Consider the following 17,877-nt stretch of genomic DNA (forward strand, 5'->3'; position numbering starts at 1 on the left):
CTGTATATATATATATATATATATATATATATATATATATATATATATATATATAGTGGCATTCTCCTTTTAAAAGCTTCAGATATGACTCTATTATTGCTTGAAGTAAATGAGGCTTTTGACGACCTGTAGCTGAGAAGCGAAGCTCCAAAAGACTGTGCAGATCTATGTAGCTATAGGGTAACAAAGGCTGTATAGTCTGAACCTACAGTTACACTTCTTTCAGTCTGTCTCCTATTCATTGCTAACTACCGAATAGACATCAGCATGGAATAAGGGACAGATTATGCAGGGTTTGAGTAGTCTGGAATGGATACACACAGAATCCAAGGTTTCCAAGAAGTTATTACATAATTATGTCTCTGCTTGTTTTCTATAGATGATGGCTCTGGAGATGCCCCACAGAACCAAGATGAATTTGGACCAGTGACATCTAAGGAACAGAATTGGGCATCAAAGATTGAAAATGGCAAATCCAGTAGAAAGTCAAAAGACTCCAGATCTCAGCAGAACACTTATAGAATTGTTGGGGATAATTCAGGCACTTTAGCTCACAAGTCAGAACCTCGCCGACAAATGAGAAGGCACTTTTCTAGTGGGGAAGACCCAGAAGATGTCGATGAATCACAAACTTTAAAACCTCAAAAGCACTCTGCGTCCCATGTAACAAAATCAGAGGCTAATAATGCAGCACTTGTAGTCAGTCCCGTAAAACTGTCCCGCCGAGATGTGCGGCAGATCTCTGCGCTAGAGCTTTCAACACGACGTTCCAGTGTTGGCTCTATTCTTGCTGACTCAATTGAAGAAACACAGAAATCAGACTTTAAATTTTAGATTTGAGAGTTTGGGGTACTTATTAAACATAGCACTTGTCACGCTGTGAACACGTACAGATCCGACAGCTGTAACCGAACTGATCCACAAAAGACCAGCACTCTAGATGACACTATCTTCACCGTTGTAAATGATACTCTGACAAATTATTATGACATAACCTGATATTTATTATTTAAAAAATGCTCCCGGTATGGAACCTGCGATATTTATTATCCACTGTAACATCTGCTTCAATGCTTGTATTGCTGTACATGAAGAAGGAATTACTGCTGAAACTTTCAGAGTGGAGAAATCATTAAAGCCGACAGTCAAAAAATTTCACTATACAAAACGTGCATACAACATTAAGTAGATCTCTTAGACCTGATGAGGCTGGTCTACTTACTTTATCTATTTTAGTCATATTCCACACCACTTTACAAACATCTTTTCTATCCCCATTGTGGCGGCTTACAATCTAAATTCCCTATCACTATGTAGTGTAGTGTGGGAAGAAGCTGGGGTATCCAGATGAAAACACACACAAACTCCTTGCAGATGTTGTACTTGGTCGGATTTGAACTCAAAATCATGATTCTGCAAAGCAACATTGCTAGCCACCGTTCTGGCCATAGACAGAAATAAATCTTCACCAACTCCTCTGTGTTTCTCCACCCTGTTGAAATAACACTGTTCAGTACAAGTAGCAGCTGCCAGTCTGGCTTGGTGAGCAGAGACTGCATCCTCTTGAATTTGTGAATTCTCTCACTCTTTAGCAGGACTCAATGAAAGTCGGCACTGATACATGCCTGATTCATTTTGACAAATGTTAGGTTTTTAGATAGATTTGTGAGTTGCAAGCTGACTAAAGGCCCCTTCACATTAAGCGACGCTGCAGCGATACCGACAACGATCCGGATCGCTGCAGCGTCGCTGTTTGGTCGCTGGAGAGCTGTCACACAGACCGCTCTCCAGCGACCAACGATGCCGGTAACCAGGGTAAACATCGGGTAACTAAGCGCAGGGCCGCGCTTAGTAACCCGATGTTTACCCTGGTTACCATCCTAAAAGTAAAAAAAACAAACAGTACATACTTACCTACCGCTGTCTGTCCCCAGCGCTCTGCTCTGCACTCCTCCTGTACTGTCTGTGTGAGCACAGCGGCCGGAAAGCAGAGCGGTGACGTCACCGCTCTGCTTTCCGGCTGACCGACGCTCACAGTCAGTACAGGAGGAGAGCAGAGCACAGCGCCGGGGACAGACAGCGGTAGGTAAGTATGTACTGTTTTTTTTTTACTTTTAGGATGGTAACCAGGGTAAACATCGGGTTACTAAGCGTGGCTTCACCACCTGTCCCAACTGTGGTGGTGCATTGTGGCTGCTAAAAGCATCAAGCGAGGCCTGAAATGCATATTTTCCTAGCACATACAGTGCCTTGAAAAAGTATTCGTACCCCTGTAACTGTGCCACATTTTTTCACATTACATCCAGAAACTTAAATGTATTTCCTGGGAGATTTTATATGACATACCAACACAAAGTAGCAAATATTTGTGAAGTGTAATGGAAATGATACATGGTTTTCTAATTATTTTAGAGATCCTAATCTGAAAATTGCTACGTTCATTTGTATTCAGCTTACTGTAGTCTGATACCCCTAAATAAAATCCTTAATGACCAATTCAATCCATCTTCCAAAAATGGAAGGAGTCTAGCACAACTGCAAACTTACCAAGACATGGCCGTCCACCTAAACTGACATCCCTAGCAAGTAAAGCGCTAATAAAGAGAAGCAGCCAAGAGGTTCATAGTCACTCTGGAGGAGCTGTAGAGTTCCATAGTTCAGCTGAGAGAACCTGTTCACAGAAAAGCTAGTAGTCGTATAGTCTACAAATGTGCCCTTTATAGAAGAGTGGCAAGAAGAAAGCCATTTTGAAAAAAAGCCATAAAAATACCTTTGCAGTATCCAAAAAGCCATGTAGGGGACATAGCTAGCATGTGGAAGAAGGTGCTGTGGTTAGATAAGACAAATTTAGAACTTTTGGGTCTAAATACAAAATGCCATGTGCGGTGGAACACTAACGCTGCACATCTCCCAGAAAACACCATCTCCATCGTCAAACATGGTGCTAACAGCATCATGCTGTGTGGATCTTTTCTTCATAAAGAAAAGGCAAGTGGATCAGAGTTGAGGGGAAGATGGATGGAGCTAAATATGGGGCAATCCTAGAAGAAAACCTGTTAAGGGGCTGCTAAAGACTTGAGACTGGGGCATCGGTTCACCTTCCAGCAGGGCAATTGTTAGGGCTGGCGGAACGCACCGAGTAAATAGTGAGATGATATTTGGTGCGTTCGCAGCCTGGGGTCCACCATGCAGGAGAGAACCTGCTGCTGGCAAATGGCGGCCCTATATGGCGGTAGAAGCAAACTCTGTTACTTCACAGAGTCGCCTATAAAGAAAGCACTGTTTAGCTCACAGGAGTACACAGCAACTTCCGAGCAGATAGCAGTTTGTGGTCACGCAGTCAAAGAGGCAATCATACAATCTCCTCACCGGAGGTGCTGGTATTCTAGTGGCTTATTTCAGCAGGAGCCCTGAATACACACATGAATGACCACATTGGCACAATACTCATGATATGAATTGATACTAGCGCATGGCCGTGCGGTAATGCGCACCTTTTATAGCTGCAGCAAGTACAGGACCTTCCCAGAAGGACCAATGGGAGGCTGCCACAGAGGTTGATCACCTTCAGGACTTTCCTTGGGGACCAATGGGGTTTGCTGCAGTACCTAAGCATGTGTCCCTGGATCTCCAACGAGAGATCTTACCCTGGGCATGCTCAGAAGGGGAAAAGTAGGACTTAGTCCCAAAGATGTCTGCTCGCCGCTGCCCAGTACTGGCTACAATGGCAGAAGCTGGAAAGGCAGCAGTGACCCTTTGCACAGAGTCAGACTGAGCGAGACGCTGGGACTGACGTCTCCGCTGAGCAGGCTCCACTGTGGCAGGAGAAGAATGGGAGACCGCAGCAGTGATGGCCCGAGATTCCCCCTGTGCAGAGGTGGGAACTCGACCCCTAACATGGCCCCCCTCCTTGGACCTCGCTAGGCTCGAAGGCAGCAATGAGCTGCGGAGCCTGAATGTGCTCAGCAGGCTCCCAGGACCTGTACTCAGGACCATAACCCTTCCAGTCCACCAAATAAAATCTTTTGCCACGTACCACCTTGCGCCCCAAAATATCGTTCACCTCATAATCATTCGTAGATGAACCCGATGTCCCGGCAGATGTCTCGGAAAACCGGGACATGTATACGGGCTTCAAGAGGGACACATGAAAGGTGTCGGTGATACCCAGGCGTGGCGGAAGGGGTTAACCTGTTCGAGGACCTTGAAAGGGCCCAAGTAGCGAGGTGCAAACTTAGTGGACTCAACATGCAGCCTGATGTTACGGGTGGAGAGCCACACCAAGTCGCCAGGAGCAAAAGTTGGAGCGGGGCACTGATGTGTATCGGCGGAGGACCTCATTCTCTCCTTGGAGGCCCGAATGGCATCCTGAGTGCGGTCCCAAATGTCCCGTGCCTCCACAGCCCAGTCTGCCACCCTGGAGTCGGCGGAAGACACGGGCATAGGCATAGGTACACGCAGATGCTGACCATAGTTAAGGAGGAATGAGGTCTGTCCAGTGGAGTCGGCTACAGCGTTGTTCAGAGCAAACTCCGCCCACGATAGCAAAGATGCCCAGTCATCCTGCCTGGCTGAGACAAAATGTCGCAGATATGTGACCAAGTTCTGGTTGGCCCTCTCTACCAACCCATTTGTCTCGGGATGATATGCAGAAGAGAGATTCAACTCAATGCTGAGAAGACGACAAAACTCTCCAGAACCGAGACGCAAACTGGGGACCCCGGTCACTGACAATTTTGTCCGGCATACCGTGTAGGCGGAAGATGTGTTTTATAAACAATGCTGCCAAGGTCCGTGCAGAAGGTAGCCGTGGAAGCAGCACCAAGTGCACCATTTTAGAAAAATGATCGGTGATAACCCAAATGATGGTACAGCCACGAGACTTGGGCAAGACAAAGTCCATCCCGACCATCTCCCAGGGCCTGTCTGCCACCGGCAAGGGATAAAGTAACCCAGCTGGCCGTTGTCAAGGAGTCTTATTTTTGGCGCAGGAGACACACGCCCGAACATAATCTCCGACGTCACGGACCATATGCAGCCACCAGTACGTCCTCGCCAGCAGCTCAGATGTCCTCTTTGTCCCAAAATGTCCACCCACCCTGGACGAATGAGCCAAAGAGAGAACCTCCGGTCACAAGTTAATAGGTACAAAAGTCTTGCCCGGAGGCACTAACTCTAGTGAAACTGGAGCTACGGTTCTCAGGCTCTCAGAAGGGACAATAAGCCGAGGCTCCCCTTCCTCCTCAGAAGACACAACGGAGCGAGAGAGGGCGTCAGCACGAATGTTCTTCTCCCCAGCGAGATAATGGAGGGTGAAGTGGAACCGGGAGAAGAACAAGGACCATCTGGCCTGACGAGAATTTAGCCGCTGGGCTGTTTGTAAATACAGTGGGGCAAAAAAGTATTTAGTCAGTCAGCAATAGTGCAAGTTCCACCACTTAAAAAGATGAGAGCCGTCTGTAATTTATATCATAGGTAGACCTCAACTATGGGAGACAAACTGAGAAAACAAAATCCAGAAAATCACATTGTCTGTTTTTTTAACATTTTATTTGCATATTATGGTGGAAAATAAGTATTTGGTCAGAAACAAAATTTCATCTCAATACTTTGTAATATATCCTTTGTTGGCAATGACAGAGGTCAAACGTTTTCTGTAAGTCTTCACAAGGTTGCCACACACTGTTGTTGGTATGTTGGCCCATTCCTCCATGCAGATCTCCTCTAGAGCAGTGATGTTTTTGGCTTTTCGCTTGGCAACACGGACTTTCAACTCCCTCCAAAGGTTTTCTATAGGGTTGAGATCTGGAGACTGGCTAGGCCACTCCAGGACCTTGAAATGCTTCTTACGAAGCCACTCCTTCGTTGCCCTGGCGGTGTGCTTTGGATCATTGTCATGTTGAAAGACCCAGCCACGTTTAATCTTCAATGCCCTTGCTGATGGAAGGAGGTTTGCACTCAAAATCTCACGATACATGGCCCCATTCATTCTTTCATGTACCCGGATCAGTCGTCCTGGCCCCTTTGCAGAGAAACAGCCCCAAAGCATGATGTTTCCACCACCATGCTTTACAGTAGGTATGGTGTTTGATGGATGCAACTCAGTATTCTTTTTCCTCCAAACACGACAAGTTGTGTTTCTACCAAACAGTTCCAGTTTGGTTTCATCAGACCATAGGACATTCTCCCAAAACTCCTCTGGATCATCCAAATGCTCTCTAGCAAACTTCAGACGGGCCCGGACATGTACTGGCTTAAGCAGTGGGACATGTCTGGCACTGCAGGATCTGAGTCCATGGTGGTGTAGTGTGTTACTTATGGTAGGCCTTGTTACATTGGTCCCAGCTCTCTGCAGTTCATTCACTAGGTCCCCCCCGCATGGTTCTGGGATTTTTGCTCACCGTTCTTGTGATCATTCTGACCCCACGGGGTGGGATTTTGCGTGGAGCCCCAGATCGAGGGAGATTATCAGTGGTCTTGTATGTCTTCCATTTTCTAATTATTGCTCCCACTGTTGATTTCTTCACTCCAAGCTGGTTGGCTATTGCAGATTCAGTCTTCCCAGCCTAGTGCAGGGCTACAATTTTGTTTCTGGTGTCCTTTGACAGCTCTTTGGTCTTCACCATAGTGGAGTTTGGAGTCAGACTGTTTGAGGGTGTGCACAAGTGTCTTTTTATACTGATAACAAGTTTAAACAGGTGCCATTACTACAGGTAATGAGTGGAGGAAAGAGGAGACTCTTAAAGAAGAAGTTACAGGTCTGTGAGAGCCAGAAATCTTTATTGTTTGTTTCTGACCAAATACTTATTTTCCACCATAATATGCAAATAAAATGTTAAAAAAACAGACAATGTGATTTTCTGTATTTTTTTTTCTCAGTTTGTCTCCCATAGTTGAGGTCTACCTATGATGTAAATTACAGACGCCTCTCATCTTTTTAAGTGGTGGAACTTGCACTATTGCTGACTGACTAAATACTTTTTTGCCCCACTGTATACCAAATTTTTGTGGTCCGTGAAGACTTGGAAGGGAAAGCGAGCCCCCTACAAAAGATGTCTCCACTCCAAGAAGGCCAACTTCATTGCTAGCAACTCCTTGTCCCCAATGGAATAATTCCTCCCCGCTGGTGTGAAGTTCTTGGAGAAGAAGCAGCAACGATGCTTCCAACCTTGAGCAACCTTTTTGAAGAGGACTGCTCCAGCACCAACAGATGAGGCATCCACCTCCATTATAAATGCCTTATCAAGATCGGGACGATGTAGGATGCGAGCGCTTGCAAAATGAGACTTAATAAAAGAGAAAGCCTTGGAGACCTCTTCAGACCACAATTTGGGATTTGCTCCCTTTTTGGTGAGGGCTACCAAGGGAGCTACCAAAGTTGAGAAGTGGGGAATGAACTGGCGATAGTAATTAATGAACCCCATAAAGCGCTGCACCGCTTTAAGAGAATGGGGTTCTTGCCAGTCCATCACAGCCTGTAGTTTGGCAGGATCCATAGCCAATCCCTGGGTGGAGATGATATAGCCCAGGAAAGGTAAAGACTCCTGCTCAAACATACACTTCTCAAACTTTGCATAGAGGGAATTTGCCCATAAGAGGTCAAAGACTCTGCCAACATCTTTCCGGTTGGAGTCAATATCTGGAGAGAAGATGAGAATATCATCCAGATAGACTATGACCGAGGTGGAGCGCATATCCCGGAAGATATCGTTAAGAAAGTCTTGGAAAACGGCTGGGGCATTACAGAACCCGAAGGGCATCACCAGATACTCATAATGCCCATCCCTGGTATTAAAAGCCATCTTCCATTCGTCCCCCTCACGGATGCGAATCAGGTTATAAGCACCCCGCAGATCTAATTTGGTAAATACCCTTGCTCCCCGTAGCCTATCAAAGAGCTCAGAAATCAGGGGCAACAGGTACTTATTCTTAATGGTGATGGCGTTAAGACCCCTGTAATCTATGCAAGGACGTAATTCTCCGTTCTTCTTCTGCACGAAGAAGAAGCCCGCCCCTGCAGGTTACACTGACTTCCTAATGAACCCTCTTGCCAAATTCTCCTGGATGTATTGGGACATAGCCTCCGTTTCCGTGAGAGAGAGGGGATAGACCCGTCCCCGAGGAGGTTCTGCTCCAGGCATGAGATCAATAGGACAGTCATAGGGGCGGTGAGGTGGAAGAGTCTCCGCAGCCTTTTTGGAGAACACATCTGTATAGGACCAATAGCACTTGGGAAGGGAAGAAAGATCTGCTGATATCTCGGTAGTGGAAACCTGAACGCACTCCCTCACACATCTGCCCTTACATGATTCACTCCAACCCAATATCCACGCAGAGGTCCACTCAATATGTGGGGAGTGGAAACGGAGCCAGGGTATTCCCAGCAGAATCTCGTCCATTGCCTCGGGAAGGACAAGAAGGGAAATAATCTCCTGGTGGGAAGGCGACATGGATAACGTGAAAGGGACAGTCGTGTGTGAATTGTGAGGGAAGTGTCGACCCATTCACTACTCTAACAGTCACCGGTTTGGCGAGCATCACCAGAGGTATTGCATGGCGCAGAGCAAAAGCAGAGGACATGAAATTCCCCTCTGCTCCAGAGTCCACACATAGCTCGACTGTTAGAGTGGATGAGCCTAACATGATTGTCCCTTTAAAGGACAGCTTGGAGGAAAATGCCGCTGTGTCTAGTGAACCTCCTCCAATGGTTACTAGACGCGATCGTTTCCCGACCGCCGTGGACATTTATTGGCATAATGTCCTAGCTGTTGACAATTTTTACAAACCACGGGTACTCAAGCGGTCCGAGACTTTGGTCCCGCTCGAGAAACCTCCATGGCCTCATGGGAGTCGGACGCCTGAACGGAAGATTCTAGAGGTCTGGCGAAGGTGGGAGCCAGCCGAAACCTCTGCCCACACTGGGTCCGCTCTGAGCTCCGCTCGTTAAAACGGAGGTCGATTCGGGTAGATATTGAAATGAGCTCCTCCAGTGTGGCGGGAATCTCCCTGGTGGCCAAGGCGTCCTTCACATGGTCTGCCAGTCCTTTCCAGAACACTAGAATAAGGACTTTATCCAGCCACTCCAGCTCAGAGGCCAGAGTCCGGAATTGGACGGCGAACTGTTTGACCATGGACGAACCCTATGTAATTGCCTACAATTGGAGCGTGGTATCGTGGCTGACACGAGGTCCTAAAAAGACCTGTTTCAGAGCATCCAGGAAGAGAGGAGCACTCTGCACCACACAATCAACATGCTCCCACAGCGGCGTTGCCCACTCCAGCGCCCTGCCCGACAAAAGGGATAAAATAAATCCCACTTTTGCCCGTTCCGTAGGAAAACGTGCAGCCAGGAGCTCTAGATGTATGGAGCACTGACGAATCCCCGACATAGCTTACTATCACCAGCAAACTTGTCTGGAAGCGGGAGATGGGATAAAGTCGGAGCAAGGGTGACAGAGGACAAACTGGCTGCAGCTACACTCGCAGCCTGAACAGCGGCTGCGGTAACATCCACAGCAGAGGATGTGTATTGTAGAGCCGCCAACCTACCCTCCAGCTGCTGGATGTACCGCTGTAGATGCTGATCGTCCGCCATTTACTAGCCAGACCCTGGTGCTAGTATTCTGTTAGGGCTGGCAGAACGCACCGAGTAAATAGTGAGATGATATTTGGTGCGTTCGCAGCCCGGGGTCCACCGTGCAGGAGAGAACCTGCTGCTGGCAAATGGCGGCCCTATATGGCAGTAGAAGCGAACTCTGTTACTTCACAGTCGCCTATAAAGAAAGCACTGTGTTCTGTTTAGCTAACAGGAGTACACAGCAACTGCCGAGCAGATAGCAGTTTGTGGTCACGCAGTAAAAGAGGCAATCATGCAATCTCCTCACCGAAGGAGCCAGTATTCTAGTGGCTTATTTCAGCCGGGGCCCTGAATGCATACACACAATCTCCTCACTGGAGGTGCTGGTATTCTAATGGCTTATTTCAGCCGGGGCCCTGAATACACACATGAATGACCACATTGGCGCAATACTCATGACATGAATTGATACTAGCGCATAGCCGTGCGATCATGCGCACCTTTTATAGCTGCAGCAAGTACAGGACCTTCCCAGAAGGACCAATGGGAGGCTGCCACAGAAGTTGAGCACCTTTAGGACCTTCCTAGAGGACCAATGGGGTTTGCTGCAGTATCTAAGCATGTGGATCTCCAACGAGAGATCTTACCCTGGGCATGCTCAGAAGGGGAAAAGTAGGACTTAGTCCCAAAGATGTCTGCTCGCCGCTGCCCAGTACTGGCTACAATGGCAGAAGCTGGAAAGGCAGCAGTAACCCTTTGCACAGAGTCAGACTGAGCGAGACACTGGGACCGACGTCTCCGCTGAGCAGGCTCCACTGCAGCAGGAGAAGAATGGGAGACCGCAGCGGAGATAGCCCGAGATTCCCCCTGTGCAGAGGCAGGAACTCGACCCCTAACAGCAATAACCCTGAACATACTGCCAGAGCTACAAATGGAATGGTTTAGACAAAAGCATTTTCATATGTATGAATGGCCTAGTCAAAGTCCAGACCTAAGTCCCATTGAGAATGTCTTCACAGACTCCTCCATCCAGTCTCACTGACCTAGATAGTTTGCAAAGACAAATGGTCAAAATGTTTAGCCTCTAGATGTGCAAAGCTGGTAGAAACATATCCCAAAAGACCTACAGCATTAATTTTTGCAAAAGGTGGTCCTACAAAGTATTTACCTTGGGGAGGGGGGGCTGAATAAAAATGCACATCACACGTTCCTTTACACTTCACAAATACCTGCTACTTTGAGTTTGTATATCACAAAATCCCAATGAAGTACATTTAAGTTTGTGGGTGTAATGTGGAAAAGTTGTGGGTCTGAATACTTTTTGAAGGCACTGTAGTTTCTGCTCTAGGTATCTAAAGTGCAATACACGTTGGAGCTCAAAGACAAGTCGGGAGAGTGGCCTACATTCTGCACGACCAAAATCAGCATCCCTTTCTGCAAGTATTAGCTTGGTATCTTACAGCAAGGCTACGCGCACACCATCTTTTCTCAAAAGGCAACCAACTTCACAGGGTAATACAGCAGCGATGAGTGAAAGACAACTTCAGACCTGCTCTGATTGCTGTTCATTTGACCTTTGGAAATAAGTAGGTGATGTAGCTTAATTTGCTGATGGAGATCCATATTTCCTAGTTTATATGAACCAGGATGTCTGTGACTTATTTTCCTCTTGCAGAGTGCCAGAGAGTCCTCTGGTATCAACTCCTGCACACAAGATACCAGTACATATGACACAACACCACCGCGACCAGATATGTCAGGCACTGTAGAACCTCCACGTCTTGTACTGCATCACCTACTCAAGAGCTGAATGCAGAAAAACTGATTTTGCCCTGAACCATCTGTCATGTCTCAGTCTTGGTACTCGATATGGTGACCTTTTGCTGTGTGGTCTGTTTCTCTAACTGTTGAGCCACAGGAAATTACCTAAGAACCGAGACCCCATTCAATCCCCTGCCTGATTCCTATGCCAAGATTTGCGCTGGCTCAGCGGACTACTACCTCTGGCCCCTAACACCACAGCGCATAGAGTTCATAAGAGGCGCCCTCTGCTTGGTTGTCTTCATATGAACTCGAGCCTGGGAGCTTTCTAGGAAAGTTCCCACGATCTAGAAACATCCAGCAGAGGGCGCCTCACCGCAAATGAAGGTAAATATAGGTCATTGACCTACTTTACCTTCATTTTCCGGGGATTTTGCAGCCATGAGCATCATTGCATTAGCAAAGCTCGTGGATGCAAATTATTTTAACCCCTTCAGATGGATTTACATCGTTGGACGTTACAGATCTGCGGAGGGTAAGGATATTGTTGGTTTATTATGTTTTTTTTGTGACAGAACGAGGGTCTTCAGTGACTGGATTGGGCGTTGAATAAAATATTACAACAACCTTTGTTTTCATTTCATTAAATTAATTTTAAATAATGTGTTTGTGTTTTATTTAACCCTTTACTACAATTGGATTAATAATGGATAGGTGTCATAATTGACGCCTCTCCATTATTAATTTGGCTTAATGTCACCTTACAATAGCAAGGTGGCATTAACCCTTCATTACCCCATATCCCACCGCTACACGGGAATGGGAAGAGAGTGGCCAAGTGCCAGAATAGGCGCATCTTCCAGATGTGCCTTTTCTGGGGTGGCTGGGGGCAGGTGTTTTTAGCCACGGGGGGGCCAATAACCGTGGACCCTCTCCAGGCTATTAATATCTGCCCTCAGTCACTGGCTTTACCACTCTGGCGGAGAAAATTGTGCGGGAGCCCACGCCAATTTTTTCCGCCATTTAACCCTTTCATTTAGTAGATAGAACGGCCAAATTTTGCAGATACACACTACTGACATTAGTAGTGTGGAATCTGCAAAAAAAATGGAGAGAAGACATGGTTTACTGTATGTAAACCATGTCACATATCATGTCGGGTTTAGGAAGGAGAAAGAAAAAGTCGGTAATTGAATTACTGGCTTTCAAGCTGTATAGCGCTGGAATAAATATTAATATATACATATATGTGTCTACTGATATATATATATATATATATATATATATATATATATATATATAGACAGTATATATATATATATTTTTTTTTTTTTTTGAGACACATGGATCACTTCTATAGCGGTATGTTGGTTTTGCAAGCCTGCGAGAAAACCACGCAGTACGTATGCCATACGGCTTACATACGGAGGATGCCATGCGCAAAAAACGCTGACACACCCTGCCTACGGAGGAGCTACGGACCACTATTTTCGGGACTTTTCAGCGTATTACGGCCGTAATATACGGACCGTATTGTTTTACGCTGTGTGTGACGCCGGCCTTAGAAGCTACATCATCCTGTTGTGATTAAAATGAGTGGAGTGACAGATATTTTAGTACACCAGCTTGTTTATCCCCAGTAATTCGTTTGTCACAAGGTGTGACTTGCACTTGCTACTACTACTGTCAGGACAGATGCTACCGGCTCCCATATTTTTTTCTCTGTGATATTTTTTTTTTAATCTTGTTACCACGTCCACTGCCCCTGCCACATATTGGTTTAGCATACATTTTCATTTAACTTGTTTCAAAATTTTCTAACCACACTTAGCAAATCCAGAAGAAAAAAAAACATGAAATCAGCCAGAAACTTTAGGCATGGGCAGGGTTTACATGACAGACAAGAAGAATTCAACAACCGTGTGTTCGTAATGTCGGTGTCGTGTATGTGTTTTCAATTTTACATTTGAAACGGGTGTGGTAAAAAAAATGTCTTCAGTTATATATCTTAATTTACTGTAATACTTTGAAAAAATGGATTATTAATGCCTCCTGGATCACTTAAAAACAAACGCCAGAAGGCAGGGAAACTGCTGTGCTGACAAAGTCCATCCGCTCAGTGCTTTATGGCGGAGCCAATCATTTAAATAGTTATTTTAAGTATCCACCCTTTAACCCCTTAATAACCTTGGATATACTCGGTACGTCTTGGTCGGTATGTACTTACCAACCTTGGACGTACTGAGAATGTCCAGACGATTTTGTATGCACAGGAGCTGTACATGCCCTTTAACCCCTTCACGACCTTGGATGTACTCAGTACTGTAAGTACTGTACATCTTGGTTGGTAGGTACTTACCAACCTTGGACATACTGAATACGTCCAGGCGATTTTGCACTCACAGGAGCTGTACGCGCGCGATCGCCGGCTGGTGTCAGCTGATTCTGACAGCTGACACCCGGCACTCAATGCAGAAGTACTTCTGGCTCTTTAACCCCTTAAATATTTGCAATCAGCATTTATTAAACACCACAACAGAAAAAACAACCCTCTAAAATATACCTTTTAATAATATAGTTAAAAAATGCCCAATTGACAATAGTAGCAGTCACATATAAATACAGAAAATAAAATGGCCGCACATTGCATTTGTCTTTCGGCCAATGTGGGAGACGCAAGCCCCCCACTTCTGTCCCCTGATGAACCCTCCACTTATCTTGAGAGGGGGAAACGCGTCGGGATACTCATAATTCATGGCTGATAAGCATTATGGCTTTATTTTTTGCTATTGAACATGGCAGCACTATCTGGAGACTTTAGTCTGTTTATACTCTATATGACTGGTCGAAACATGTGGGATTTATGTACATTGTGACTTCTTTGTGGTACTATTTATATTGTGCTACTATTAGATAATTTAAGCTATGACACCTTCCTTTGCGATATTTATGTCCACATGCTGATAGTGGACCTGTATTTTAATAAATGGTGTTTTTTGTGGTATTCCCACTATAGAAGGAAATCAAGTTGTGCCTATGTGATAAAATTGGCTTGAATACATATTGTGATGCTCCTATTAGGGGTGCACCGTAAATTTCTATACTAGCTTATTTCATTGCATTATGTACTGCGAATCTCTTGACAAAAATTTTTGGTATGGGCTAGATAGCCTAATATATCTGTGGTAACGCACATAGAGACTTCTCTGTGAAGATTTTTTTTTTTTTTTGCCTACTACTGATTCCATGCTTTTGGCACAACATTGTAAGGTGTAGACTATTTAGTCAACATCTGAGCGTGGGCACTGACCCCACCACTTACTTGATATCTTACCCAGCACCTTAGATATTACGAGATAAGCTTTTTTCACATGTTTTTAAGACATTGAATATTTGCTCGGTCATTTTTTTGTGTGTGTGTTTTTTGTGTGTCACATTTTTTGGTATGTTAGGGTGACTTAGGGACCCTAGGGACACATGTCGTCAACAACTAGGGTGCCAACCTCCACAGACAGGCAGGGACTATTTAGGGCCTACTATGGTGAAATTAGTCCCCCTTTTTTATCACATACAGTATATTTTTGTGTCAATTAAATCTAGTTTATTTTCTGTATTTATATGTGAGTGCTACTATTGTCACAAGCAATTGGGCATTTTTTAACTATATTATTAAAAGGTATATTTTAGAGGGTTGTTTTTTCTGTTGTGGTGTTTAATCGATTTGTAAACCCCTATATTTTTCTTGAAGGTGTTTTTTAATCACAGCATTTAGCAGGCATGCAGAGGGAGCCCCCTCTGCACTCTAATCGGCGCCCCCCACAACATCATGGCAAGGACCCAATCATTGCCATGGTGACCCAATGTCGTCATCCGGGTCACCAGTCTATGGCAAGCCCCTCAGATCATGTGCAGAGGTCTAGGGGCTTGTGTCAGTGCAGCACTGACAGCTATAATCCATTGCAATGCTCGTGCTTTGCAATGAATTATAACAGCACAGGCTGATGAAAGTGAAAGTCGTATAGTGGGCAAAGTAAAAAAAAAAAAATTGTAAAAATGATTTTATCGAAAATCAGAAAATAATAAAAAGTAAATAAAAAATATAATGTACTGATAAATTTCTCATTTTAATTTAAAAAAAAATAGACAAAAAAGTATGGTATCGCCGCGTCTAGGACGACCTGCCCCATAAAACTGTCCCACTAGTTAACCACTTCAGTAACAAAAGGGCCAAAAACTATGCTTTTCATCATATTGCCGAACAAAAAGTGCAATAAAGTGTAATCAAAGACACAAATTTAAATAAACATGGTATCATTGAAAGCGTCTTCTTGTCCTGCAAAAAACAATATAAAAGTTATAGCTCTCAGAATGAAGCGATGCAAAAATTATTACCGTAAATACTCGAGTATAAGCCGAGATTTTCAGCCCACTTTTTTGGGCTGAAAGTCCCACTCTCGGCTTATACTCGAGTCATACCCAGGGGTCGGCAGGGGAGGGGGAGCGGGGGCTGTCTAGTTATACTTACCTACTCCTGGTGCGGTCCCTGTACGTCCCTGCTTCTTCCAGCACTGCAGCTTCTTCCTGTAGTAAGCGGTCACATGGTACCGCTCATTACAGTAATGAATATGCGTCTCCACCTCCCGTAGAGGTGGAGCCGCATATTCATTACTGTAATGAGCGGTAACGGTGACCGCTCACTACAGGAAGAAAATGCGGCGCCGGGGAACAGACCTGCAGCGATGGCGCCAGGAACAGGTAAGTATGATGGGGGGCAGTGCACGATACTCACCTGCACCTCGTGCCACCGGCGGCGCCGCTGTGTCCTCTGCAGTGACGCTCAGGTCAGAGGGCGCGGTGACGCGATTAGTGCGCACCACCCTCTTCCTGAACGTCGGCGCAGAGGATGGGAAGACACAGCGGTGGAACGGGAAAGGTGAGTATAGCAAGTGCCGGGGGGCCTGAGAAGTGAGTATGTAATTTTTTTATTTTTTTAATTGCAGCAACAGCATATGGGGCAAATATCTGTATGGAGCATCTTATGTGGCCACGTGCAGCATTATATGGGGGCAAATATCTGTATGGAGCATCTTATGTGGCCACGTGCAGCATTATATGGGGGCAAATATCTGTATGGGGCATCTTATGTGGCCATGTGCAGCATTATATGTGGGCAAATATCTGTATGGGGCATCTTATGTGGCCATGTGCAGCATGATATGGGGACAAATATTTGTATGGGGCATCTTATGTGGCCATGTGCAGCATGATATGGGGGCAAATATCTGTATGGGGCATCTTATGTGGCCATGTGCATCATTATATGGGGGCAAATATCTGTATGGGGCATCTTATGTGGCCATGTGCAGCATTATATGGGGGAAAATATCTGTATGGGGCATCTTATGTGGCCATGTGCAGCATTATATGGGGGCAAATGTCTGTATGGAGCATCTTATGTGGCCATGTGCAGCATTATATGGGGCAATTATCTGTATGGAGCATCTTATGGGGCCATAATCCACATTTGTTGAGCATTATACGGGGCAAATGTCTGTATGGAGCATCTTATGGGGCCATGTGCAGCATTATATGGGGCAATTATCTGTATGGAGCATCTTATGGGGCCATAATCCACATTTGTGGAGCATTATACGGGGCAAATGCCTGTATGGAGCATCTTATGGGGTCATAATCAACATTTGTGCAGCATTATATGGGTCATATTTTAATATGGAGCAACTTATGGAGCCCATCATAAACTCTATGGAACATTATATGGGGCTCCTGATTCAATGTAGATATTCAAAAACACTTAACCTACTGATGTCTCAATTAATTTTACTTTTATTGGTATCTATTTTTATTTTTGAAATTTACCGGTAGCTGCTGCATTTTCCACTTTAGGCTTATACTCGAGTCATTAAGTTTTCCCAGTTTTTTGTGGCAAAATTAGGGGGGGTCGGCTTATACTCGGGTTGGCTTATACTCGAGTATATACCGTATTTTTTCTATAAGATAGTTTTTATCGTGTAAAAGCGCCAAAACATAAAAAATATAAAGGTGGAATTGCTGTAATCATACTGACCCAAAGAATAAAGCTGCCTTTGAAAAAAAAAAAATCCTGAATTGTTGGTTTTTGTTCATTCTGCCTTCCAAAAATCAGAAAGCAATCACAAAATGTAATTTACCCGAAAATGGTACCAATGGTAATGTCAATTCGACCAATAAAAAGCAAGCTGTCACATGATTGTCTGCAGAAATATGAAAAAGTTATAACTTTCAAAATATGGCGATGCATAAAAAGCATCTTTTAGTGTGTGACAGTAGCCAAACAACAAAACAATATAAATCTGGTATCGCTGTAATCGCACCGACCCGAAGAGTAAATCACTTATAGGGCATGAGGAACGGCATTAAAAAAAAATAAAACAAATTTTTCACCTGCTGTTGATTTGTTCATTCTGTCTCCCAAAGATCGTAGTAAGGCTCGGCTCACATTTATCATGCACTCTACACTGAGCGCTTACACCTGGGTTTCC

At 45.0% G+C, this 17,877-nt stretch overlaps 1 protein-coding gene across 1 annotated transcript in view; it reads left to right on the forward strand.

Moving 5' to 3' along the window:
* The window catches only part of KIF27 (kinesin family member 27), a 110,550-nt gene extending 109,382 nt beyond the window's left edge, over positions 1-1,168 (forward strand). Inside the window, exon 18 of the mRNA XM_069762724.1 lies at positions 380-1,168. Coding sequence (XP_069618825.1) covers positions 380-834 — 455 coding nt within the window. The 3' untranslated portion in view covers positions 835-1,168. The remainder of the gene's footprint in view (positions 1-379) is intronic.
* Positions 1,169-17,877: the final 16,709 nt, after the last annotated feature.

Source organism: Ranitomeya imitator, chromosome 1, assembly GCF_032444005.1.
Source record: "Ranitomeya imitator isolate aRanImi1 chromosome 1, aRanImi1.pri, whole genome shotgun sequence".
NCBI classification, from domain to species: Eukaryota; Metazoa; Chordata; class Amphibia; order Anura; family Dendrobatidae; genus Ranitomeya; species Ranitomeya imitator.